The sequence below is a fragment of the Botryllus schlosseri genome, chromosome 15 (assembly GCF_051294905.1).
Source record: "Botryllus schlosseri isolate E-star chromosome 15, Bs_hap1, whole genome shotgun sequence".
Classification (NCBI taxonomy): Eukaryota; Metazoa; Chordata; class Ascidiacea; order Stolidobranchia; family Styelidae; genus Botryllus; species Botryllus schlosseri.
Window position 1 is genome coordinate 18,455,237 of NC_137250.1, and position 23,682 is coordinate 18,478,918.

A 23,682-nucleotide genomic window follows, 5' to 3' on the forward strand; every position below is an offset into this window, starting at 1 on the left:
CACATCACGTCTACTTGCACCCGAGTTTCATTACCTATACCTTCTCTGTATGCTTAACTATGGTTCTTCTGTGCTTCATCGCCGTTATCCTGATATGCAAACGCAAAGTGTCAATAAAACACCAGTCAAGATGTGAAACAATCAACGCCTGACGTCGCATACCCCTCGCCCACTCAAACTCACATCATCGACACAAATCGGTATATTTCCATACTTGGCAAAACTTATTCGCACAGTCACCAGTTTAGATTATTCCAACTGTCCGAGCAGTCCGTCAAGAGTCGCAAAGCAGCCAGGCTGTACACCAGCATATTCTGTGCTGCCCGCCTCACTCCACGCAGTACAACAGAGTGGAATGTATATCCAGGCTTTTACCATCCCGGCACAGCCACACGGCTCGCTTGTCCAAGTCAATTGTAAACTTGGAGTCGCCTCGAACATCGGTCGTGTCATCTTCCATGTTCATTCTCGGTATAATCCGCGGTCCGAGCTCTGGGTTTTCGTAGCGACGGAGATGCACCGCGGAAGAATCTGGAGAAAGTATATCCTTTGTCGTTTCAAATGAGACAGATAAGTGCTTGGTTTGTGGAGATAAAAATAATATTATGTTTTTTTCCGATGATTATCTTAATGTAGACGCGAGAGGTGTTCAAAGCTTGCATCCTCGCCACTAACACAATAAGCCTAATGAAGCTAGAGCTAGGTACCACTTTCTAATGTTTTGAATCACCATGATACAGGGGCTATTTCCCTCCGTTATCTTGTAAGTGACGCAAACCTGTCCCAATAATACTTTAACTTTAACAAGTCCAAAATGTGAAAAAAATGAGTAGATCTGCTTCAAGAACAGGTATGTTGAAGTGAGAGTAGCCAAACGTCGTATCCACTCAAGGTATATCAAGTGGAGGAAGCAGACAAAGCGTACTCGAGAACTCAAAAGTACAATTGCTGCAGTAATCCGTTTCTGACCACCTCTGGTTGACCCCTACAGAGTACACACCTTTGATGAATTTACTCTGTTTCCGAATCCGAGCTATAATATTTTCCGCCTTGTCGCCGTCATACACCGGGATCTCCACCGTGAAGTATCCAGACATCGGCTGTCGATTCACGATCTAAAAAACACAATAGAGTGTTACTGGACTCATAAAAAGCTGGTAAAGTGTCTCTCGACACATAAGAAGCTACAAAATACGGTAAAATGTCACTCGACGCATAAAAGATACCTGTACGGGCACTGATGGCTCGACGATAAATTCGCACATGGGCTTTCCGGGGCAGCATTCTTCCTGAATCTTCGTGGGTCCGGACATGGATGGCTTGATTTCAACGCCTTCCAGCTAAAAACAACGATGCAGTCAGTTTTGGGTTACACTTACGGTCTCTACACTCAAGGTAGGACTAAGACATATTGAAGAACAAGGTCCATGCAAAAAGACTATAGACTATGATAATATACGAAAATATATTCAGCTATCACGCTACAATGGCTATTTCACAAGGTTCTAATGACAATTTCACTCCTAAAATGTTGGAAACGTATCCCAACACTAATTTTTACATTCCAAAATATTTAAAGAGCTTGTTGGAGGTACAGAACTTCAATATACAAGTGAATAGTATTTCTAAAAGTTAATAACTTGTCTTAAAAACTCTTTCAAGTAGAAGGGAAAGTAGTCCAAAAGCTTAATTATATCAAATGACAAGTGTCGTGTTGAAAAGCTTTAAAATGGGATTTTTGAGGTTCAAGACAGAATACTGTGGTATACTTACGTTCAGTTAAAATCAGACAAGCGGTAATTAGGCACAAGACAAATCCTGTTGTGGCATATATGAATACGACACAAGATTAGCAATAAAATGTGACACACGGGCAGTTATGACAGACACATATTTCTAACGATCAAAAGATCATTCATCCATCAGAATCTTACCTCTAAAGACTTGGTGAGGTACGCCAAGTTATTTTGCAGCACTTCCTGCTCTTCAAACGGCGACGTGAACGCGAGGGCTTGTTCGGCGCCCGAGGTGGCCATCGTTTCTTTCACCGTCACAACGAAAGGCATGATCTAATTCGAGAAGACAGAGTGAGCTTTTATCCTTCCCTGAAGGCGCAAGGTTAACCGACCTTCTTCATGAATTTTTTCAATGCCGGAATGCCTTTGAGCGCTGTCGCTATTTCTTTGTTTTCCGGAATGGCCTTTTTGCCGCCATCTTCGTACATTTTTATGATGACTTCCAGAGTAATTCTCTGCCACTCCGGGTATGACTTTGCCACGTAAACGATACAATGCGTCGGTTTTTCCAGTTGCTTCTGCAGCACACAAAGTAGATACATTCACAGGAACACATAGCCTATGCATGTTCTGATATAAAGTTAGCCCGTATCAACCCTCTCATGATTCAATTTCTAGAGAAAATCTTGAAAATTGGGACCAGTCCGCTATGAAAGGTCATCAGTGCTAAGCACAACCAGTTCGGACGGCAATTATGACATAGATGCCGAAAATGTCCGCAATAGGATCACAAAAAATAATCAATAATCTCATGCATTCATGCTAGAACTATTTTAAAGATGCTTGTTCTTTAATGGTGCTCATGACATCCTGGAATGGTCAAGGCCCCCGGACTAGTTAGTTAACAAAATATAGCACAACAGAGGTAATGGCATCCGGCTGGATTCCATGTCTCTTACAGCCCAACCAGAATCATTAGGCTTACTTGAATCGTACTGCCTAGGCCTAGCTAGTAATTGTAATGTTGTTGTAATGCAGCTAGCCTATCATACGTGTTGCAGTTAAGTTCCAGTTTACTCAAATCGGATTTTCTTTGTTATAAATAATGTCACGTGGGATGTAACTATTCAAAATGCTCTCTCAATGTCATATGTCATGGCAAGAACCTTCCATCGATGTGAGTGATGAAAATATAACCAAACAAAATCTTTGCTGTACTTTTTCATTGAAATTTCTTGGCGTAGAATGGAAAGTTGATTACATATAGACAAAAATCACACAAAATGTTATTGGCCTTGAAATAGAAACACCAAGATTTTCGTTGGCCTTCCATGGAACTAGTCCACAGACCCCCGGTTTAAGCGCCGCAGGTGTAGATGTAATGTGTGCTGGTATTGTAATGTTGTCACAATATCTGTCATTGTTTTTGAGATTCGTTACCTTTCCTTTCCCAGGAGCTAAACGGTTTTTCAGCTTCAGTCGAAGATCGTGAGCTGTATCCATGACATAATCCGACGCCCTGATCATAGTGTAGTCCACCGGCATCGACGTCGGCCATTGCGCGTTCATAATGAACCCCGACTAGGAGAAAATCACATTTGTAAAGAGTCCCTGTTGAAAAAAGCAAACAACACGTACCTTTCCCAGCAACTGCCACACGTGCTCACAGATATGCGGGCAGATCGGCGTCAGAAGCAGGGTCTGAATTTCGATGAATCTCATAATCAGAGACTTGTTCAATCCGTCCATCGAAAGTTCACGGTACTTGTCACGAGAGCCCTGTCGCCAGGAAAATAGTAGTCATCATTAGTCCTCAAGTAGAAAGAGAAGTGACGTCATGATTTCCTGCTGAAGTGGAAGTAACTGTTTCCGAGTAAGTATTCTCTAGGTCTAGTTTTGCCTAAAGAAATAGAAATATGTTAAATATAAGTCAAAGTAGTCAAAAAAAGAAAGTATTCCAGGACTAGTTTTCTTAAATAATCTGAAAACGGGCGAGTCGAAGTAGAATTTGTCTAAAATCATAACCACTTAGGTAGTACAGGCACGAAAAACCTAAACGAGTACTTTGAAAAAGTAGGAGTGCTACGTTACTGGTCAGCTCTGGGTGGCAATACGTGTTACTGACAAACAAGTACGCACCAGCATGGCTATGATATAGGATATAGGACGTTTTCCAACATTAAAAATAAGTCACAATGTCACCGTTAACCAGAGCTGTAATGACTCGAGTCATGACTCGACTCACGATTTTTGAGTGACTCGACTTGACTCGATTCATTTTTGCAAATGACTCAACTCGAGTCATTTTGCATGACTCAAACCGAGTCATATGACCCAAGACTAGGCAGGCCAAGACAGCCATTTCGTTGTAATTTCGAAGAATAGTAAAGTCACCACATTACCAGAAACTGCTACGACCGAGGAAAATTATGATATTATGAATGCAAGCCATTCTATATACTCGAGCAGAGTTGGAAAAGGTGGGTTTAGCCAGAATGTAGGCCAACTTAAATCTGAACAGTGAACACAATGACTTGGACTCGACCCTCTACTCACTGACTTGAACTTGACTCGGTGGTGAATTGAAAATGACTCGACTTGACTCAGTCAAAAAAGTGAGATTTACTTGGGACTCGGAGCCGTGTGACTTGGTCACAACCTTGCCATTCACCAGAATTTTCAACATCATGACATTGCTGATATTGTGAACTGTTACTGATCTCAAACGAAAGATGGTGGATAAAGGACGTTACCTGGAATTCAAAGAACCCGGTGCGGAGCGCTTCTTTGTACATCATGTTCTCGTAATGTTTCCGAGTTTCAACGATGCCCGAGCTCATTTCGCTCGCAAACACCTTGTCGTTGAAAGTGTCGGCGGGTCCGTCTCGAAGTGGAATCTGGAGGAAACAATGAAAGTCGATGCGCAATGCCCAATGCCCAACCAGACATAACAAGCGATAGGTTTATACATCACACAAAGAAATCAGTTTCGAAATACATCAGCATCAGAAAGATGGTCAGTAACGAAGTGGAATAAAATTCTCAAGTACATAAAGGGGTTTTGTATACAACCACTACTTTTTCAGGTTACCTTTCTACATTACTTCCTCTTAGAGTTCAGCCGACGTCGTAATTTTGAGCCATTACCGAGAAAACTCATAACTAGCACCTTTAACGATAATATTCAGCCGATATTCAGAAGATACGGCATCTAGCTTGAGGCATATTTCCAAAACTTCAGGGCAAAACCGTACCTAGACTGTTGTTGTTGATTGTGGTATTCATGGTGTTTGTCGACTACCATGGTTATTTACACCAGGCCGATTTTCTTCATTTCTATTCTGTAGCTGCCCACTTGTAGCACGGCCCACTTCTAGGCTTTTCTAAGACACCGCTTAATAATAACAATAATCGTTGAGTAATATTTTTCATCTGAACAAGTCACACACAATGTACAATGCGACAAGACACAATGCGATGTCGTGAACAGATAGGATGTCGAACGACACGCATCAGTAGCGATCCTTTTAATCAAACATCCACCTCGGCCCAGATTGCCCGATGTCACAGATCTTTTTGATGTTGATCTTTTTGAAGCCGCGGCCCTTTCTACTAGTTCTTTCCATTCCTTGTGAGTGCTTTCTTTGGTCGGGTCTTTTTCTGGGCTTTTTCGTCGCTGTAAGAACGGCAACGGTGGGGAAGAGGAGCCCAGATAAACCTCCGACAGGAACCGGGTCCGTCAGATTTGTAGGCGCTTATCGTCACCACTGCGCTATGTCATCCGCTTACACAGATGAGATGGCAAGAAGGAGCCTAGATGAACCTCCATCCATAAAAAGGAATTCTGGAGTCGACCTCGGTCGGACTCAAACCCGCAACCCATTGGTGTCGCAGTTGTGGAATGTACCACTACGCCATCTCGCCATACCTATACCCTTGATCAAAAGTCAGTTTTAAAAAGCATTTAAACAGCTTCTTTGAGGTACAGAACTTCAATATACAATTGCATAGTATATTCATATTGAAATGAACCCGAATATTTTCGGCTGACACTCGTCAGGGGTAATCGTCAGCAACTAGTAGAGAATTCGAAAGAACAGCGTATATCAACAACCGTAAAACAAAATATGACGTCACCAGCATGAAATGTCGAATACGAGAGCGTTCAATGTACTATTTTTAGATGATACACAAACTCTTTTTGTTGACACAGCCTTGGCTGGTGTATTTTGATAAAAGTCGACTCCAAGGCACACAAATGAAAGTGTGAGCGACCCTTTCCGAGTATGCGAAATCTGTCGTCTCGATAATTTTTCGCACGGGCGGGATTATCCAACAAGTGTTCGCCAACTGCAGAATTTATGGCCTTTGATTGTTCCGCATCAATCTTGAGCGGATGAGTTAAGGGTGAGCTTTTCACCGAGCGTGTTCTAATGAATCTAGGGACATGCTGATTTATGCGTTCCTGCAAGCGCTTTGACGTTCTGCCAACGTAGCCACAATCACAGTGACACTTAAATTCGTAAACTACATTACTTTGCTGAAGTGCGGGAAGCACGTCTTTACGTGTTGCAGGGAGCAGTTGCGTTGTCGTGAAAATCACGTTGGTCTTCACTGTGTCGTAACATTTATTGACCGCTGAAATCAATTGCTTTTCAAAGCGGGTGGAATAGGCCCTATCCAAGGTAGATGGATGTAAACATTTTTGGTTGTTCGTTCGGTAGGCTCTGCTGACTTTTCTGCATTGAATTGCGTTACTTTCCTCTCTATGCCGCGGTTGATGACATGTTCAGGGTAACCGTTATCAAGTACAAAGTAACGCAATTCAATGCAGAAAAGTCAGCAGAGCCTACCGAACGAACAACCAAAGATGTTTACATCCATCTACCTTGGATAGGGCCTATTCCACCCGCTTTGAAAATAAATTTATTTCAGCGGTCAATAAGTGTTACGACACAGTGAAGACCGACGTGATTTTCACGACAACGCAACTGCTCCCTGCAACACGTAAAGACGTGCTTCCCGCACTTCAGCAAAGCAATGTAGTTTACGAATTTAAGTGTCACTGTGATTGTGGCTACGTGGGCAGAACGTCAAAGCGCTTGCAGGAACGCATAAATCAGCATGTCCCTAGATTCATTAGAACACGCTCGGTGAAAAGCTCACCCTTAACTCATCCGCTCAAGATTGATGCAGAACAATCAAAGGCCATAAACTCTGCAATTGGCAAACACTTGTTGGATAATCCCGCCTGTGCGAAAAATTATCGAGACGACAGATTTCGCATACTCGGAAAGGGTCGCTCACACTTTCATTTGTGTGCCTTGGAGTCGACTTTTATCAAAATACACCAGCCAAGGCTGTGTCAACAAAAAGAGTTTGTGTATCATCTAAAAATAGTACATTGAACGCTCTCGTATTCGACATTTCATGCTGGTGACGTCATATTTTGTGTTACGGTTGTTGATATACGCTGTTCTTTCGAATTCTCTACTAGTTGCTGACGATTACCCCTGACGAGTGTCAGCCGAAAATATTCGGATTCATTTCAATATGAATATACTATTCAATTGTATATTGAAAAGCATTTAATCGCAAAGTTGTGAAGTCCATGGCTTGCCGTGCCCATCTTGACCCTAGCCGACATTCCTATTTTGTATCTATCACTATTTAGACCCTCCAATAGACGAATTCCAATCACTCCATAAAATCCATTAAGGATCGCATTCAATTTCTAGTGTAAGTCGATGGTCACATCTCACATTGTTAACTTACCTCACCACGAAGCACTTCTTTCACCCACTCCAACCAAGTGTACAAACGTAAAATCCCAGCATCAGCCACTTTTTCCACAAAGTTTGCATCCTCCACCGTGTCACCAGCATCGGCTAGTGCAAGCCTCATTCCTACAAAACATAACCAATATTAGGTACGGATTCGGAACACATCGACCATGTTACTCTTATCAGCATTACCAGAGATTTAGTCCGTGCGAAGACTCCATCCACTTGTTATGACCAGATAAAGTGTTGCCACCGCCACTTGTTATGTCATATATATTGGATCAATTATAAAATTAGTAGAATTTGTAACTATGGCTTGGCACATTTTGTGAGAGGCATTAATGCGGAGAATACAGTGTTTAATGACATTTTGGGTAACATTACTTGCCACATATGTGTGCTATTTTTGTCTAATGTTCCCTATTGTCAGTCCGCTTTGTTTGCTTGCTACTGGGATCTATCTATCATAACCTTATATAAATAACTCAATGTGCTGACATATTGGCTCAGTTTTGACAATAGGTCAACTTCAATGTTCAATATGTCAGAAGTCCCAAAGATCTTCAAACCCGACAATACGCAGCTACCATTATCAGGTTGATAAAAAACCCACCATGGAAGTGTAAATTCACATCTCCATGCATTCTTTAATATCCTCGCCTAAAGCAATAAAAAGATCCAGCAAGACGCGTTGAATTGAAAGTAGTAGTGCCAATAAGAAGAATAACGAAGCCAAACCACGTAGCATCACAAAACAGCATGTTAATATGTAATTTGTAGACACAGTATTGTATGCGCTGTAGAAATATCAACAGTTTAATAGCAGTTATCAGAAACTTACTCCTGGAATCACCCAACTATATGTAGGATTGTGTGCAATGTGTATAGAAACGAATAATGACACAGAGAACAATGTAGACTTTCACAGTTTACAATTCATAACATTTTCTACAGCAAGATCAGCTAGCAACAGGGACATATTCATTTAGTAACTGTTCCAAATTCCATCCATCTCTATTACCTGAACAACACGAGATCTTGAGAGACAAATTGCATTGCACAGTACCGAGTAACAAGCCATTAAATAAAAATTAGCTCACCGTCGGCAGAAAACTTCTTAATCGCTTGATGCAGGGTCAGGAAGTTTCCAGTAGACTTTGACATCTAAACACGACAGAAGCCGGTGTGCCACACAAAAAAGTCAAATCTTAACCGACACCAGGGACAATAGTAATCTCTCATTTTTGAGTAGTTCAAGATGCTTAGTTCTATAAAGCTCTTGACAAGCGTCCTTCACAAGTGCTAATTCCACAAAGCCGTCCATAATAGAGCGTTGACATACACCTTCATTCAATACTCAGCTTATAGATTCTATGAGGGAACATAGCAAACTTTTTGGAGAACTTACCGCGAGACAATGATAACACAATTGGATGGGTGCTAATTACTTGACATGCAAATGCAATCACTGAAAGTGCGCTTCAAAGTTTGTGAGATTCGATTTTTTAAGAATGTCAAGAATTAACACACTGTGGTTAATAATCTATCTAACTGCAAAGCTGACGAATTGACAAATCTTGAAACAACGCCAATTTCAACATAATCTCAGGGCAAAATGCTGTGGGGAATGCTGATGTTCTGTAGTTTATAGGAAATAATCAAGACTAGACACAATGAATCGCGTACTCAAATCCAAATCGAGTATTAATTGAAAAAATTCTATTCTAGTAGTGAAAGTGATATCACTATCAGGGTACTGGAATTATACATTATCAGTTATCAGTTGCCACTATACGAGTTACATTCTCAAAGAGAATTATTGTTTTGATGCTTTCTTCTGCCCATGACAGCTTGAAACAATCCCAACATCCAATACACATAGAACAATGTGCAGTGTTCATGAAAGAGGGCTATGAAATAGATATGGTTGGAAAATACCAAATCATCTTCAAGAGCATTTTGGAGTTACAGATCTTCAACATGCAATTGAATAGTATATAGGCCTATTGAATATTTTCGGCTGACACTAGTCAGGGGTAATCGTCAGCAACCAGTAGACAATTGGAAAGAACATTGTATATCAACAATCGTATCACAAAATATGTAATCTGATTGTCACTCTTTTATCTGTTGTCGCATAAAAGTTTCAGATTTGGACTTTCCAGGTCATTCATACTGTCATGACATCGAATGAGTGGTACTTGAATACTCAACTGTAAGCCTAATACTTGATTTCGAATCAAAATCACCCAGTCACCAAGGTACTCCGTTTTGTCTAACCCTATCGATAAGTAATCAAGTTAATCGATTGTACTTCGAGGTATGCAGATGAGAGCATCGATTCAGATGTCAAAACATGCGCAAATAAAACACAAGTGCGCTATCGTCAATTGCTTCATGTTAGAATATAGTACGATCACACCCCACCAATCAGTTCGGCACCACAAAATCACAAACAACAACTTTATTCACCTTTTCAGAGTTGAGTAGCAGATGACCGTTGGCACGGACGGCCCTTGGCCATAGTTCCGGTTCGTTAGGCCAGATCGCGCAGTGATTGTACAAAAAGTACGTGAGATGATTGGGCACCAGGTCCTTGCCTTCAAAACACACCCGGCATTAGAACAAATTCGCAACAAGCAGAATCGTAAGTATACCGGAGACTCTCAAATTCAGGGGATACCAGTATCGGAATTCGTTCCTCATTTTGTCGAGCTTTTCCTTGGAAATTGTAGTGCTCGGGAACGGGACGTCTTTGAAATAAATGTAATTCCAAACTTCCCGAGTCATCTGCTCGGGCCTGAATCGATGTAATCACAATTGTTTTTGCAAACTATGTCATTTCCTATCAGAGCGTACTTTATTCCCAACGGGCTTCCTTTAGAGCCGTCGACAGAACCGCCTTGCAGCAAATGCGCGATCGTGTAGTAAGCCATGTATATGGTGGAATCAGATAGGGATTCAATGAGCCAGTATTCGTCCCACGGAAGTCTTGTACCTGTACATCGGAGGTGATAATTGCAGTTTCTGCAGCGCCACGCAATAATTAGACCAAACGGGAACAATTTCGGTAGGCTACCTAACTAGAATTTGTCGCCCAGTTAAATGTGACGCAGACGGAACTAATACACTGTTTGGTGGTACGTGACATTCAGTACACGAATTAAAATGTTTCTAGTTTCATTAGTGGTGGAAAATATTGATAACAAGGTAGGTCACACGAAACGCACCATATCACGGAGAAATACATTGGCCGATTTGATTTAAACCCGAGATCTACCCAAAGATACATAGTAGAAAAGAAATTACGACATGTTTTCTTACCAAGTCCATAAGTACGAGAGCAAGCGTGCTCCTGCAGCCAATCCAAAGTGGCCTCGAAATTTTTTCTGGTTTCATCCCCATAAGTATTGATATTCTTCAGGGCGTTGCGTGTCATTTCCTTCCAATTCAACTCTCCGTAGTCTAGATACCTTTCACGACACAACCGTCAAATGCACGGACAATTCAACGCAACGTATGAAATGTTACCATTGATCGCAGAGCGCGACCACGCATTCGTCAGCGGACCGCGACATCACCTTTTTCTCGGGTTCCATGTAGATGACCGATTCGCCGGACTTGACCATCATCTCTTGGATGGACTTTTTAACGTCTTGTACTTTTTTGCCCTCGTAACCTTTGACCTGCGGGAAGACATAGCGATTGCAGAAAACCGGGTAGTTCCCTGTAATTCTACGACAGGATGCGTTGTCAGACAAGTTATCAATTAAGGCATGAGATCAGAACGGGTGCAAGCCAGGGCGAAAGGTCTAAAATTTCTTACCTGGAATAGATCCCAACCGATATCCAAATTTAGAGGCAATACCGATATCTCCGATGTAGAATATTTGAACCAATATTTTCTACCAATATGAAAATGATAGTGGCAGTACTTTGAAAACTATATCACAAACTTGAACAAACTTCATCTATTTACAATCTTAACTGGTATTTCCAGCCTGAATGGCGTATATCGTAGTTCCGAAACACAAATTTTCAGCATTTTAACCAACAAATGGACTCGTATGGTATGCATATGCACAGATTGTGTGTATGTAATGTATATTATGCGTTGTTAGGGAGCATGCTCAGGTGTATACGCCGCAAAAATAAAAAACATTTTATTCATAAATCAATCCATCAGTACCAAAGACCGAGGTATATCGGCCAGAGTTGGCGTTCAACAAAGATATCGGGCTCCAATTCATTTAAACTATGCCAAACGCACATTCGTTGAGTCACGTCGCTATTAAAATAAGTCAGCAGCGAAAATAGTAAACCGTATCTTCCAATTACTGATGAAAAATAGTGGCTCATCCTGGCTCATAAACGAACAGAAAGTCGGTAAATTTTTTAGAAACAGAAACCCCGTTTCTCCCTTTCACGGCACATTGGCTAGCAAATCACCCAATGTATAATTCAGGAATTACCGAGGACAAGATCTACCGATGCTCAAACATGAATCAAACGAGCTAACTCAATGAACAAAACAACATGTAGGCCTATATTATAAATAAGAAATACCAACCAGCATCACTCCCTCGTAAAATCCCTTCAAGTAGACCATATCCTTTGCCTCTGCTAGCAGGGCGGTGTCATTCTGACTGCGAATCTTCAACTGTTCGCATGCGGTGACCGCCGACAGATTTCCGAATCCTGGGATTTCAATGATGGGGATCTGAATGGAGGTGGTCAGTATCTAAGTAAGTAAAATTCCTACTATTTCCGAGTACAACACGATCGTTGTACGTACCTTTTATGCTACGTCGAGGAATGTAACGCCCGTTGGACACCGCAAAGGTAATTTGTAGCTTTGTAATACATGTTTTCTATGCTATTATACTACCAATCAGGTTTTCAAGGCTAACAACAGAGTAGGGTTGTTCAAAAATACTTTTGTTTTATGGATCCCGGGGATTCACTGATTAATTTGTTGCCTTGCCTAAAAAAACGCAGCACACCAAATTCGGCTCAATTCCTACAAGTAGAAGCCGACGCGAAGCCAATTGAGATTTATTATTCATTAAAAATGAAATTGAAATTTTTTTTTCAAATTTGACTGTAAAACTCATAAAATTGCCGAGTTGTCCATGAACGATGCAAAACACATTTGACACAATTCCAACCCCTAGAAACGTAGTTATTTGAGTTTTCCAATAATAATTCTTGGTTTTCCTACCGTCAATGCTATTTTTGCAAATTTATAACTTTCAAATGCAATAACTACGCTTCTATCAGTTGGAATTGAGAAAAAAGTGTTACGCATCGTTCTTTTAGGCAGCTAAACACTTTCATGGGGTTAACAGTAAAATTTGAAATTTGTTTATAATATATTCAAAAATTTCAATTGACTATAAGTCGGCTCTACCTGTGTTCATGGCTAGAGAATGAGTAAACCAAGTCGACTCACCGGTTCGTACGGCATAACCATCTCTTCTGCGACGCCAAATTTCTCTCTCAGCAGTGGCTTGTTTTTGAGGTCTCTCAAAGCCGCAAAATCGTCCGGCGCGTCTGACGGTACGCTAGTAACAATGCCGGTGCCTTTGTCTTCTTTAATCGTCATCATGGGCAATGTGTAAATGACCTGAAAGGTACCGTTAGATAGCTACCGAAATCACAGAGCATGTGCGACAGGGGCGGTCCAAAAATAACTCCAAATTCTTGGTAAGGCACATCACGCTTAAGTCGCTGATTTACAGTACAAAACTAGACAATATCGCAACCATGTTGATTTTACTTATATGTTACCCGCAGAAGCCGTTAGTAACGAATTATTTCAACTTTTTTGGAGTGATCAAACTCAAACATATTTTGTCGACTTGCAATCAGGTAAATAACAACACTAATAACACTAAGGAACGGAAGAGTTTTCAAGCCAGAGGCAATCAGTAACAAAGTACCTCTACTTTTCAGGAGTAATTAAGTGGGTTTGGACTACCTTCACCACTTTGTCAAGTGTTTATATTTTTGGACTAGTTCCACTGCTACTTCTTGGAGGCACAGAACTTCAATATGTACAATTGAATAATGTTTCCATATTGCAATAAACATGAATACTTTCGGCTGACACTCGTCAGGGGTAATCGTCAGCATCTAGCAGAGAATTGGAAAGAACATTGTACATCAACGATTGCCTCACCAAATATGACGTTACCGGCATGAAATTTCGGATAATCGAGTTGAAGAGAGCGCTTAAGCTCAATGTAATATTTTTAGATGGTATATAAACTACTTCTTAAAACAAAACCAGGAAGATACACTCTTTTACTTACATGGAAATCCCTACTTCTACTTGAGTAAAAATGTGCATTACTTCTGCTCCTGCTCGAGCATCACTATGACTACTTTGAACACCTCTTGAAAGTTGCACAACGCAAAAAGAGAGTTACAGATTCCAAAATCCATGTAGATATCTCAGCATGCATCAAGATCAAAACCATGAACAGAATTCAGGAAGTGAACATTGAACAATTGTGTTACCTGGTACGAAGTCAACGGAGCATGCAACGCCATCCCCATGATGTCCTGCCCAATGAGTTCGGCGACAACCTCTACTTTTCCGACTTGCTCCGTCATCTCCTGATAACACATATTCCTGGCCGCTCGCCTCGTGCTGATGAAGATTTCTCCGGTTTTCATCTGAAACATACAGCAGCATTTGGATCTGAAATTATAAGCAATGTGTGTGTATGTCTATGATTTTGCCGAGGCAGATACGTCACACGCTCACCGTTCTGGGAAGGCAGAAAGGTTGGAGACCACTGATCAAATTAACCTAGCATTTTTGTCTGATACTTCCACATACACAACACAACAGTATAACAAGATATCCGACATGAACTAATTATATTCAGATAACCGTGGCATAGTTCACCAGTATTTGAAAATGCGTCTTCTGGTCTTGAGGTATTTACTATGGTTCAGGATAAAAACGTAATGTGAATCATACCTTGTACGCGATGTATGGCATGTCGGGCCTCACCCAACAGTTTGTTTGGCCGAACATAGTTTCGGGTCTCAGTGTCGCTGCGACTAAGAATACATTTTTACCATGAAGAGATCTGAATGCATTGACAGCCTCAGTTGGCATAAATTTCAAGCACATATCGTTGAATATGATTACTTTAATTTGTCTGGGTAAGGCTCTACTGCCTTCATCTTGATCAGAGTATATTCCTGGCCGCCGACGCCTTCTCCCGATTGTCTGTCGTGATCCATACAAGGCTGGTTATCCTACGATATATAAAAGCGATGCAAGTTTAAAATGTGTGATCATATTATTTTGCATATCAAAAAGCTGCATATTACACGACGATAATCATGACAATAGGCCTATACATCATATCACAGCTGTTTATAAAATAGTGGAAACACTATTTACACCAGACCTTATTAACTTCTACAGAGAAAGAATGAACAGCTTCTTGGAGGTACAGAGCTTCAATATACAATTGAATAGTATATTCATATCGAAATGAACCCGAATATTTTCGGCTGACACTCGTCAGGGGTAATCGTCAGCAACTAGCAGAGCATTCAAAAGAACAGCGTATATCAACAATCGTAACACAAAATATGATGTCACCAGCACATGTCGAATACGAGAGCGTTCAATGTACTATTTTTAGATGATACACGGACACTTTTTGTTGACACAGCCTTGGCTGGTGTATTTTGATAAAAGTCGACTCCAAGGCACACAAATGAAAGTGTGAGCGACCCTTTCCGAGTATGCGAAATCTGTCGTCTCGATAATTTTTTGCACAGGCGGGATCATCCAACAAGCTCGGTGAAAAGCTCACCCTTAACTCATCCGCTCAAGATTAATGCAGAACAATTAAAGGCCATAAATTCTGCAATTGGCAAACACTTGTTGGATAATCCCGCCTGTGCGAAAAATTATCGAGACGACAGATTTCGCATACTCAGAAAGGGTCGCTCACACTTTCATTTGTGTGCCTTGGAGTCGACTTTTATCAAAATACACCAGCCAAGGCTGTGTCAACAAAAAGAGTTATGATCGTGTATCATCTAAAAATAGTACATTGAACGCTCTCGTATTCGACATGTGGTGCTGGTGACGTCATATTTTGTGTTACGATTGTTGATATACCCTGTTCTTTTGAACTCTCTACTAGTTGCTGACGATAACCCCTGACGAGTGTCAGCCGAAAATATTCGGGTTCATATCAATATGAATATACTATTCAAGAGAAAGAATGATGTAGAACAGTAGTTTACAGTGTAGGGGTCAGAACTCACAAGCCCTAAATGGGTACTCTCATAGGTCTGGTGGGGGTTGCGAGCATTGACTATGTTGGGAAGGGAAGCTATCACATATCAGAGATAAGCATGAATTTGAAGGTTTTGGCCAGATTTGGATCGAATACGGACTTCCGAACCGAATATATTTCAACTTGGATATGAAATACATGCAAAAATTTCAATTACCATGCAGCTTAAGAAATTTTAGTCATTGCACGATTTTAATCACAAACCCGGAACAGCATTTGGAATAGAAAATACCCAATCCGCTCATCTCTTATCTACGTATTACTGCCGGATTCATGGATATCGTCATCAAATGATAGTGGCAATTTGTTAGTCAAAACGTAGTGTTACGTGTCTTTGTCAAGCAACTAAATGCAAACATTAAAACTGCATGACTAAAATATTTGACATTTTACAGCCCACCGTAGCTAGAAGTTGGAAAAAATTACGTGAAGAGGAGAACACAAGAAGTACATTTTTATTGCGTCATGTCTTGACACTTCTCTCCATTTCGTGTAGATGTGACAAAGACTATTTGTAGTTTGGGTGTACCCGCTTATTCAACAATAGCATTGAGAAGTCTCGCTGTTTTGTTAAGCATGTTGGTGGAGAAGCCTCAAATACGCCCATATGAGTGTGCATGAAATTAGAACAGGTTTAAAAACATGGCAATAATGCGAAAATAGATGACGACTTCATTTCATTCAAGGCCAAAATTTCAAGTGTTGAGCAAACGCTCATCTCTTGGTTTAACCAGCGATTAAGCAACGAGATTTTTTGTGAAAGATGGTTGTCATTAAATTGATCAATGTAATCGAAATTAAAAATATGTTCAATGCCGTTTATTTGATCTTGCGGCTTCAAACAAAGAGTCAATCGGAATTTAAAATCAACATGAGGGGTCGCCAGCTGAAAATTTTCATGAGGTGCTAACATAGTATGTTTTCAGAAAGTTCTCTTTAGGGTTTTGAAGAAAAATGTCATCAAAACAACAAGTCTAATATAATCTGAATATGAAGTTGAAGTAATTTTTCAAAGTGACAAAATTTCAATAGCCTAACCATCAACTCCGCTTGCTGTCTGACACAGTCACACGCACACACCATCAATTACCTTTGGAGAAAAGATTGTGTATCTCTTTCCGAACTTCACCATTCCCCGATCCTTCAAGGTCAAAAACTGCCACCTTACGAAGGAGTCATAGTACGGATTCGAATCTGTCGTTATGAACGATCTTCTCCAATCTGATTTCAAACCCATGGCGCTTAAGTCTCCCTTGGCGTGTGGCGGAAAATACGCCAGCCAGTGTAACGGATCCGCGAATTTTTTTATGTCTTCATTCTCAAGTCCGATCGATTGCATGATTTGCCATTGATACTTCATCACACCGGACTTTGCGACGGCTTTACTCTTTTTGGCCTTTGCTTTATCTTTGATCGCTGAACATAACATCACAATACAAATACTTAGTTTCAATGCGGCACAAGGAACCCCGGTTTGTTGGAGTTGTGTGAGGTGCATAAAGACGTACAAGTACATCAGTTTCTATATTACTTCTGTGTCATCACTTTTACTCTTCAAGTTTGCAACGGCTATACATGTACTTTCAAATTTCAAATTTTGAGAAATGTCAAGGAGTTTCACAATAGATTTGTTGTATTTCTGAACATTAAACCACACTAACAGTTTTGCGATCACACTTTTACTGGCGTTGCTAACTATTCCATAATTCAGTGATTTAGAAATTGTAAATTAATCAATTAGGCTACTATCATTCAGATTACTAGAGCATTTTATACGCCTTTTTTTACTAATATTGTGGGCAGTTTGGGCTTGCCTGGCAAGGCGCTGCGGTAGAAGTGATATATATCAATACATATGCTCTCCATTATAACAGCATTATAAAAGGGAAGGAAAGAAAGTCAGTATTAGTACAAAACAAAGCTACAAAAATCAGCAATTTTTAGACTCACTTGCTTCTGCAGACTTCTTTTCCTCCACCACTACTTCTTCTGTAACATCCGGAAACATCGGTGGATAACCGAACATCTCCATTTCTCTTTTGAGCTTATCCGCACAAGCCTACAAGCAAAACTTGAGACTGTGACGGGCTAATACAAGCAAGGTATAACAACAAAACTGTGCACCTTGATCGGCATTCCAGTACAGTGAAGGCCGAATGGAAATAGACACTTTTTTCCGACCATCCTCTCAAAGCCAACGGCGAATTCACATTTTGAAATGGTAAATGTATGGCCGAGATGCAAGCGTCCGTTCATATATGGATATGGGAAAGTGACAAAGTAATTCTCTTTGCTGGAAAATACACAGCTCTGTTTGGCCAATAAAAGGATGGATCGCAAAATCACATCTTAGGATACCGGTATGTTATATAGGCCTACCTATGATCCTGATTAAGAACACCTAACAAAACATCAAATGCACAACTGGTGACTGATGAGAATAGGGACTTTATGCATGAAGTAAGCTTAGCAAAGATAGGCCATTGTGGAATACCGTAGCCTATAAAGTAGCCTATAAAGTACTCAATCAGTCTATTCAAAGAGAGAGAGAGAGAGAGAGAGTCCTTATTTTCATCAAACTGAAATACATAACACACGGCAGTGGTGGTGGTACAGAAAATATGCATGCACAGTATTCGGTATTAGATAGCAATGATCGATAAGACCTTGAAGGTCATTTAGTCTGATCACACCAGCATCAAACAGGTACACTTGACTCTAAACCAGTGGTTCTCAACCTTTTTCACCTCGCAGACCAGGAAAATTTCAAAAAATGTCTGGCGGACCGGTGAACTTTCAAAATTGAAATGAAGCCAATATGTTTAGTATGCAACCGTTTTTTGCAATTATATGGTGCTAGAGAGTGAAATTTAGAGGGTTTCGATCGTATTTAATTATATTCATGATATCATCCGGATGTGATTTTATGGTAGTGAGTCTGCCGAGGTGACGTAAAATTGCCTTGTCCAGATAAACGTGCTACCGCCGAGAGACCTTTACAGTCTTTCGCGCCGAAAGCCGTGGGCTTAACCGACCACGACAACTCTAATAATATTCTTCTCTTTGACAATATCGAGAGAAGAATCGTATCGGAGTCGAACCAAGCACCTTGTCGTGCTACATTGCTCATAGCACACTGCCACCAGATGCAGGCTACTCTGGCAACTACCTATACGAATACAATGTGTGCCACAAGAAAACACATTACAGCAGCTATACCGGCGATCCGCAATTCGTCAGCCCACCCCCAAAAACGCTGGTCTTGGGGCCCCCACAGGGCGATAAGTCAAACTTCCGGGGGCTTCACTCCCAGACCCTACAGTTGGGTGGATGTTTTCACCTATACTTGTGAGCACATCCATTCTACTTACCGTAAGCAGAGAGTTTACGTAGCTTAATCGCGCCAATAGCGAAAATTTTCGATCATTCACGAGTGAAGCGGTTTTCTCGCGGCCGAATTTTCGGCCCACCTTTCGGAGTCCCATGTTAATCTAAGCTTCATTATGTGTTGGTACGTCGTGGCGTGGTAATGGCCGACGCCAAAATACCTATAAATCATTACGTATTTTACAGAGAAGGGCACCTAACAGGAGAATAAAGACATTTAGGGATACTAATTCGTGCAAAGCGCGAAAAGAAATTGAAAAATGTTAGAAAAAGTTTCAAATATGCTATGATTTATGATTTATGCTCATTTGCGAAATAATTTTGAGCCCTATTAAAGCTCGGCCCCTCTCCAATTGGGCGGTTTGGAGTGCCCCCGTTACGGTCCCGCACAAAATGAATCGAAAACCAATGATCGAACTGCGCTGTTTAGCGATGAGTCGGCTCGTATCTGTTCTGTGTACTTGTCACTTGCCTGTCGTCAAATGACACGTATTGAACTTCAAGTCAAATCGAGCATGTTTCTAGCCCTAATGTTACCTCACGAAGACGAAGTTATAAATCACTTTAAAATTTGATGTTTTATTTATTTTATCAATGAACAAGCCTTCAACATTGCATCTTAAAATTAAAGTATAAAATTCTAATATGCCAGGCGGACCCGCAGGAATGTCGTCGCGAACCGGCAACGGCGGTTGAGAACCACTGCTCTAAACAGTCTGGCTGTAAAAAATGTCACGGTAGGTAAAAAAATAAAATAGAAGAAAAATCAAACGATGATAGCAAATGATCAATGAAGCAATGTCTGGGCGAGGTAGGGCAACAGTGTTAGTGTAACGACAAGAGGTGATCAAGTAGGGATTTTCAAAACCTGCACTTGTTAAAATGCAGACTAGTAGCACATTGTTTAGTTTGTATATCACTACTAGTAGCTCAAAACACAATATGATAGAAATAAATAAATAGGGTTGGTGTGTCTTGGTCTTCTCCTAACACTAGTCAGAAACCATGCCCGCTATTTTTAGAAAGTTAGGCTAATATTGGTAGCAGTGGCGACACTCACTTTCTATCGGGGCTATTCGGTTCTGGCGCATTTTCCTCGAAAATCTTCGCCTCATACCACTTCTGTTGAACTTCTTCTTCAATTTTACGGAGAGTTTCGAGCTTGAAAGTTCCCTTTCTTTCTACACCTTCGTTCTGTAACAGTAAAGTAAGTTAATATCAACATCACAGAACTGTTTGGGCAGATCCTTACAGATGACATTGCGACTTTCACTCCATACAACACTGAATAGAAGTGCAAATCAGTAGATCCCAAAAACTAGAAGGTAACAGTCAATACAATACAACGTCACGGCGCCCAGTGCCAACAGTCGACTATTTCAGCTGATGCAACCACCGAACCACAGAGCGACATGCGTTCGAGAGAACAGCGAACGAGTGAATATATTAGTATATGGTAACCGCATCGCTTCCAGCAGAGTGGCGCAGCGGAAGCGTGCTGGGCCCATAACCCAGAGGTCGATGGATCGAAACCATCCTCTGCTACATCTCGCTGTGATCGTATAGTGGTTAGTACCTCACGTTGTGGCCGTGATAACCCAGGTTCGAATCCTGGTCACAGCAGCGTTTTGCGATTTTCAGATTTGCATTGATGTCTATTATACGATGGATACTAATCTCCGTAGGTTAGTAATCTATTGCTTGCTTGCTTTCTCAGTATAATTACATATTTTTCCAGATTCGATTATAATTAGAATAACCGAATTTGCGACTTGGACATGAACTGGGACTATGAAGTTCAGCCAGAGGTAGTTAAAGTAGTCAAGAAAGCTACTCAAGTAGAAGTAACGACGAAAGAATCTACTCAAGTAGAAGTACTTCTTACATAAGCAACCTAAAACTACTTGAAGTAGAAGCAGAATTGACTGACTTTAAATCTACTCAAATAAGTAAGTAGTTGTGAAAACGATCGTAATTCGTTCGCATGGACTGTCAAAAGTTGCAAATGGAGCTGTGCGGAAGGTGTAGAGAGCTTCATTCATATTGATGCATCCCAGGAGGTGTCAATTTTTTAAGCAGTCGTCCACAACATGGGATGTAAATGATAGTATTGATATGGAAATGCGATACTTATCCTTTGTTTACTAGAACACCCCGTTTTAGAGAATATCACTGCATGGCGCGCTCCCCCATATTATAAGGCCCCTAGTTCTGTCGAAGAGCAATACGGAGAAGTTGTGTCGGATACGGATACACTTTGCGCGATTAATATTCGTTAATTAAAAATATGACAGATCATAAAAATGCCATGTAGTGCATAGCTTTATTTTCAAAAAATATAAGACATTACCACACTTGCTTTTATACTCCAATATGTATGTTCTCCAGACAAAAGAACTGAAACTATTATTCGAACTCAACGTATAATACCCGTAATTGAAAGAAAAATACAAATACTGCTTGTAAAAGCAGAAAATTTATTTCATGTCTTTTGTCCAGAAAGTTTCAACGGCGGTCTGCTAAAACAAGTATACCTTAAAAAAAGGTTAAATTCCACTGTTTCAGATTAGGACACGTGATGGGCTGCTAGGTATAATAGGTAATTGCTAGATTGCGGAACGGTAGTTTCAAACGTTAGGGGGGGGCATACTTACTGTGATGAAATATTTGATATAGGCGACAATGCGGTGTGAACGGAACCACGTAACCAGGTATCTAAATTATATTCAGCGATACTTTCGTTGAAACATATTTGTCACTCCATATCTACTGTGCGCTAAGCGCAACGAAAATTCTGGATATTACATGGTTTTTATGAGAATTAAATGTGGGTACTGCGTGAAAACAGCCCCGAAATTCCTGCTATCTTTCTTATTGGGGGATTAAACTACTTCTACTTGACAAACTGAAAGTAGCGAAAAGTAAGTAAGTAGATCACAAAACATTACGAAGTAGAAGTAGCGAAAAAAAGATATACTAGAGTAAGTACCAGAAGTAGGAGAAAACTACTTTGAGTACTTCAAAAAAGTAGAAGTACTTCGTTACTATGACCACCTCTGAGTTCAGCTCATATCAAATCTATTCTTATAAGCATGAGAATAGCAAATGTCTGTTCAGCAGATTTGGCTCGTTTCGCACTATAGGCCTACAGTTTCCTTGTACTCCACTGATTAGATTTTGGAATCCAAAAGAGGACACTTTTTACAAATCATAGCGGTTAGGTTACCGGACCAGAAAACTGCTGATTCCAAAATTTTTACTGGAAATCTTGTTGTGTTGGCTAAAAAAAGGCCATCTGCCTGACTCGACTCCCGAATTAACCACTTTTATACGATACTGCCCGGCTCCGTATTTTTTGTCGCTTGCTTTTCTATTTTATCTTCTTTTACTTTTCATTCCTTGTCCAAGTGTGCATGTGCATTGTGCATTGTGCACTGGTGCACTGTGCAGGGGTGTTCAAAAATGACTTCTTTTCTCAAATTGTAATGGCTACTTGATAAAATTGTTGGGTTACCCAATTTAAGCCTGCACATCAAATTTGGTTCAATTCCAGTCAGTAGTCGCATTGCTACAGGAGAAGAAAGTTTCCTATTTATTATATAAAAACAAATGAAATAAAATATTCAGAATGTTCTGTTCACCCCATGCAAGTGTTAGGTTGTCTATAGAAACGATGTTCATCAAATTTGGCTCAATTCCAACCAGTGGAAGTGGAGTTACTGCCATCGAAAAATTTGGATTTGGATAAAATAGTATTTACGGTGGGCACATCTATAATAAATAATTAAAGAATTGGTCACCGTAAATACTATTTTACTCCGCTTCCGCTGATTGAAATTGAACCAAATTTGATGAGCATCGTTTCTGTAGACAACGCAACACTTTCATGGAGTGAACAGAAAATTTTGAATTTTTTATTTATTTATTTTTTATAATAAATACAAACTTTCTTCTCCTGTAGCAATGGGGCTACTGGCTGGAATTGAACCAAATTTGGTGTGTAGGCTTGAATTGGGTAACTTAACAATTTTATCAAGTAGCCAGTACAATTTGAGAAAAAAAGTCATTTTTGAACACCCCTGTGCAATGTGCGTGCCTCCTCTTTACATCGCCACGGTGGGTGTCTGATTTCAAAGTCTACTCCAAGTTGTTTCGACACCTTCCTATCTTTTCATTGTATCGCAATTTTTGTGGTGTATTGAATTGATAAAAATTGCTAATAAACCGAACACATACACACTCGCGCGAACGTCCGCATTACAGATTTCACGTCATTTATGTCGTTTGTTAGTTGAGCCTGTCCATTAGTCTGGGTGTCAAGGCTGTGAAGGAGGACGAATTGCCCAAAAGGATGAGGACATTCTCGATTTCCTGAAAAAGAGGACAAAAAGAGGGCATCTGACAGTCGACGAGCATGTCAACATTCAAGTCGAAATACAA

General features: G+C 40.5%; 1 protein-coding gene and 1 non-coding gene across 2 annotated transcripts; one reads left to right on the forward strand and one right to left on the reverse strand.

The window, feature by feature from the left end:
* Positions 1-186: 186 nt before the first annotated feature.
* On the reverse strand, positions 187-20,655 carry LOC145457795 (leucine--tRNA ligase, cytoplasmic-like). The gene is made up of 25 exons (XM_080336081.1): positions 20,495-20,655; positions 20,303-20,436; positions 17,980-18,148; positions 17,806-17,914; positions 16,946-17,271; positions 14,685-14,794; positions 14,511-14,622; positions 14,042-14,200; positions 12,972-13,145; positions 12,090-12,239; positions 11,051-11,205; positions 10,844-10,992; positions 10,379-10,517; positions 10,177-10,319; positions 9,992-10,119; positions 8,620-8,683; positions 7,512-7,642; positions 4,490-4,633; positions 3,375-3,515; positions 3,177-3,317; positions 2,129-2,314; positions 1,935-2,069; positions 1,227-1,340; positions 1,001-1,115; positions 187-531 (listed from the first exon to the last, which is right to left on the reverse strand). Exons 1-25 carry the CDS (start codon positions 20,501-20,503, stop codon positions 329-331), a joined length of 3,540 nt encoding a protein of 1,179 aa, XP_080192207.1. The 5' UTR covers positions 20,504-20,655; the 3' UTR covers positions 187-328.
* Positions 20,656-20,793: 138 nt separating this feature from the next.
* On the forward strand, positions 20,794-20,865 carry Trnah-gug (transfer RNA histidin (anticodon GUG)). Its single transcript has one exon. It is a non-coding gene; the product is annotated as a tRNA-His (tRNA).
* The last annotated feature ends 2,817 nt before the right edge of the window (positions 20,866-23,682 follow it).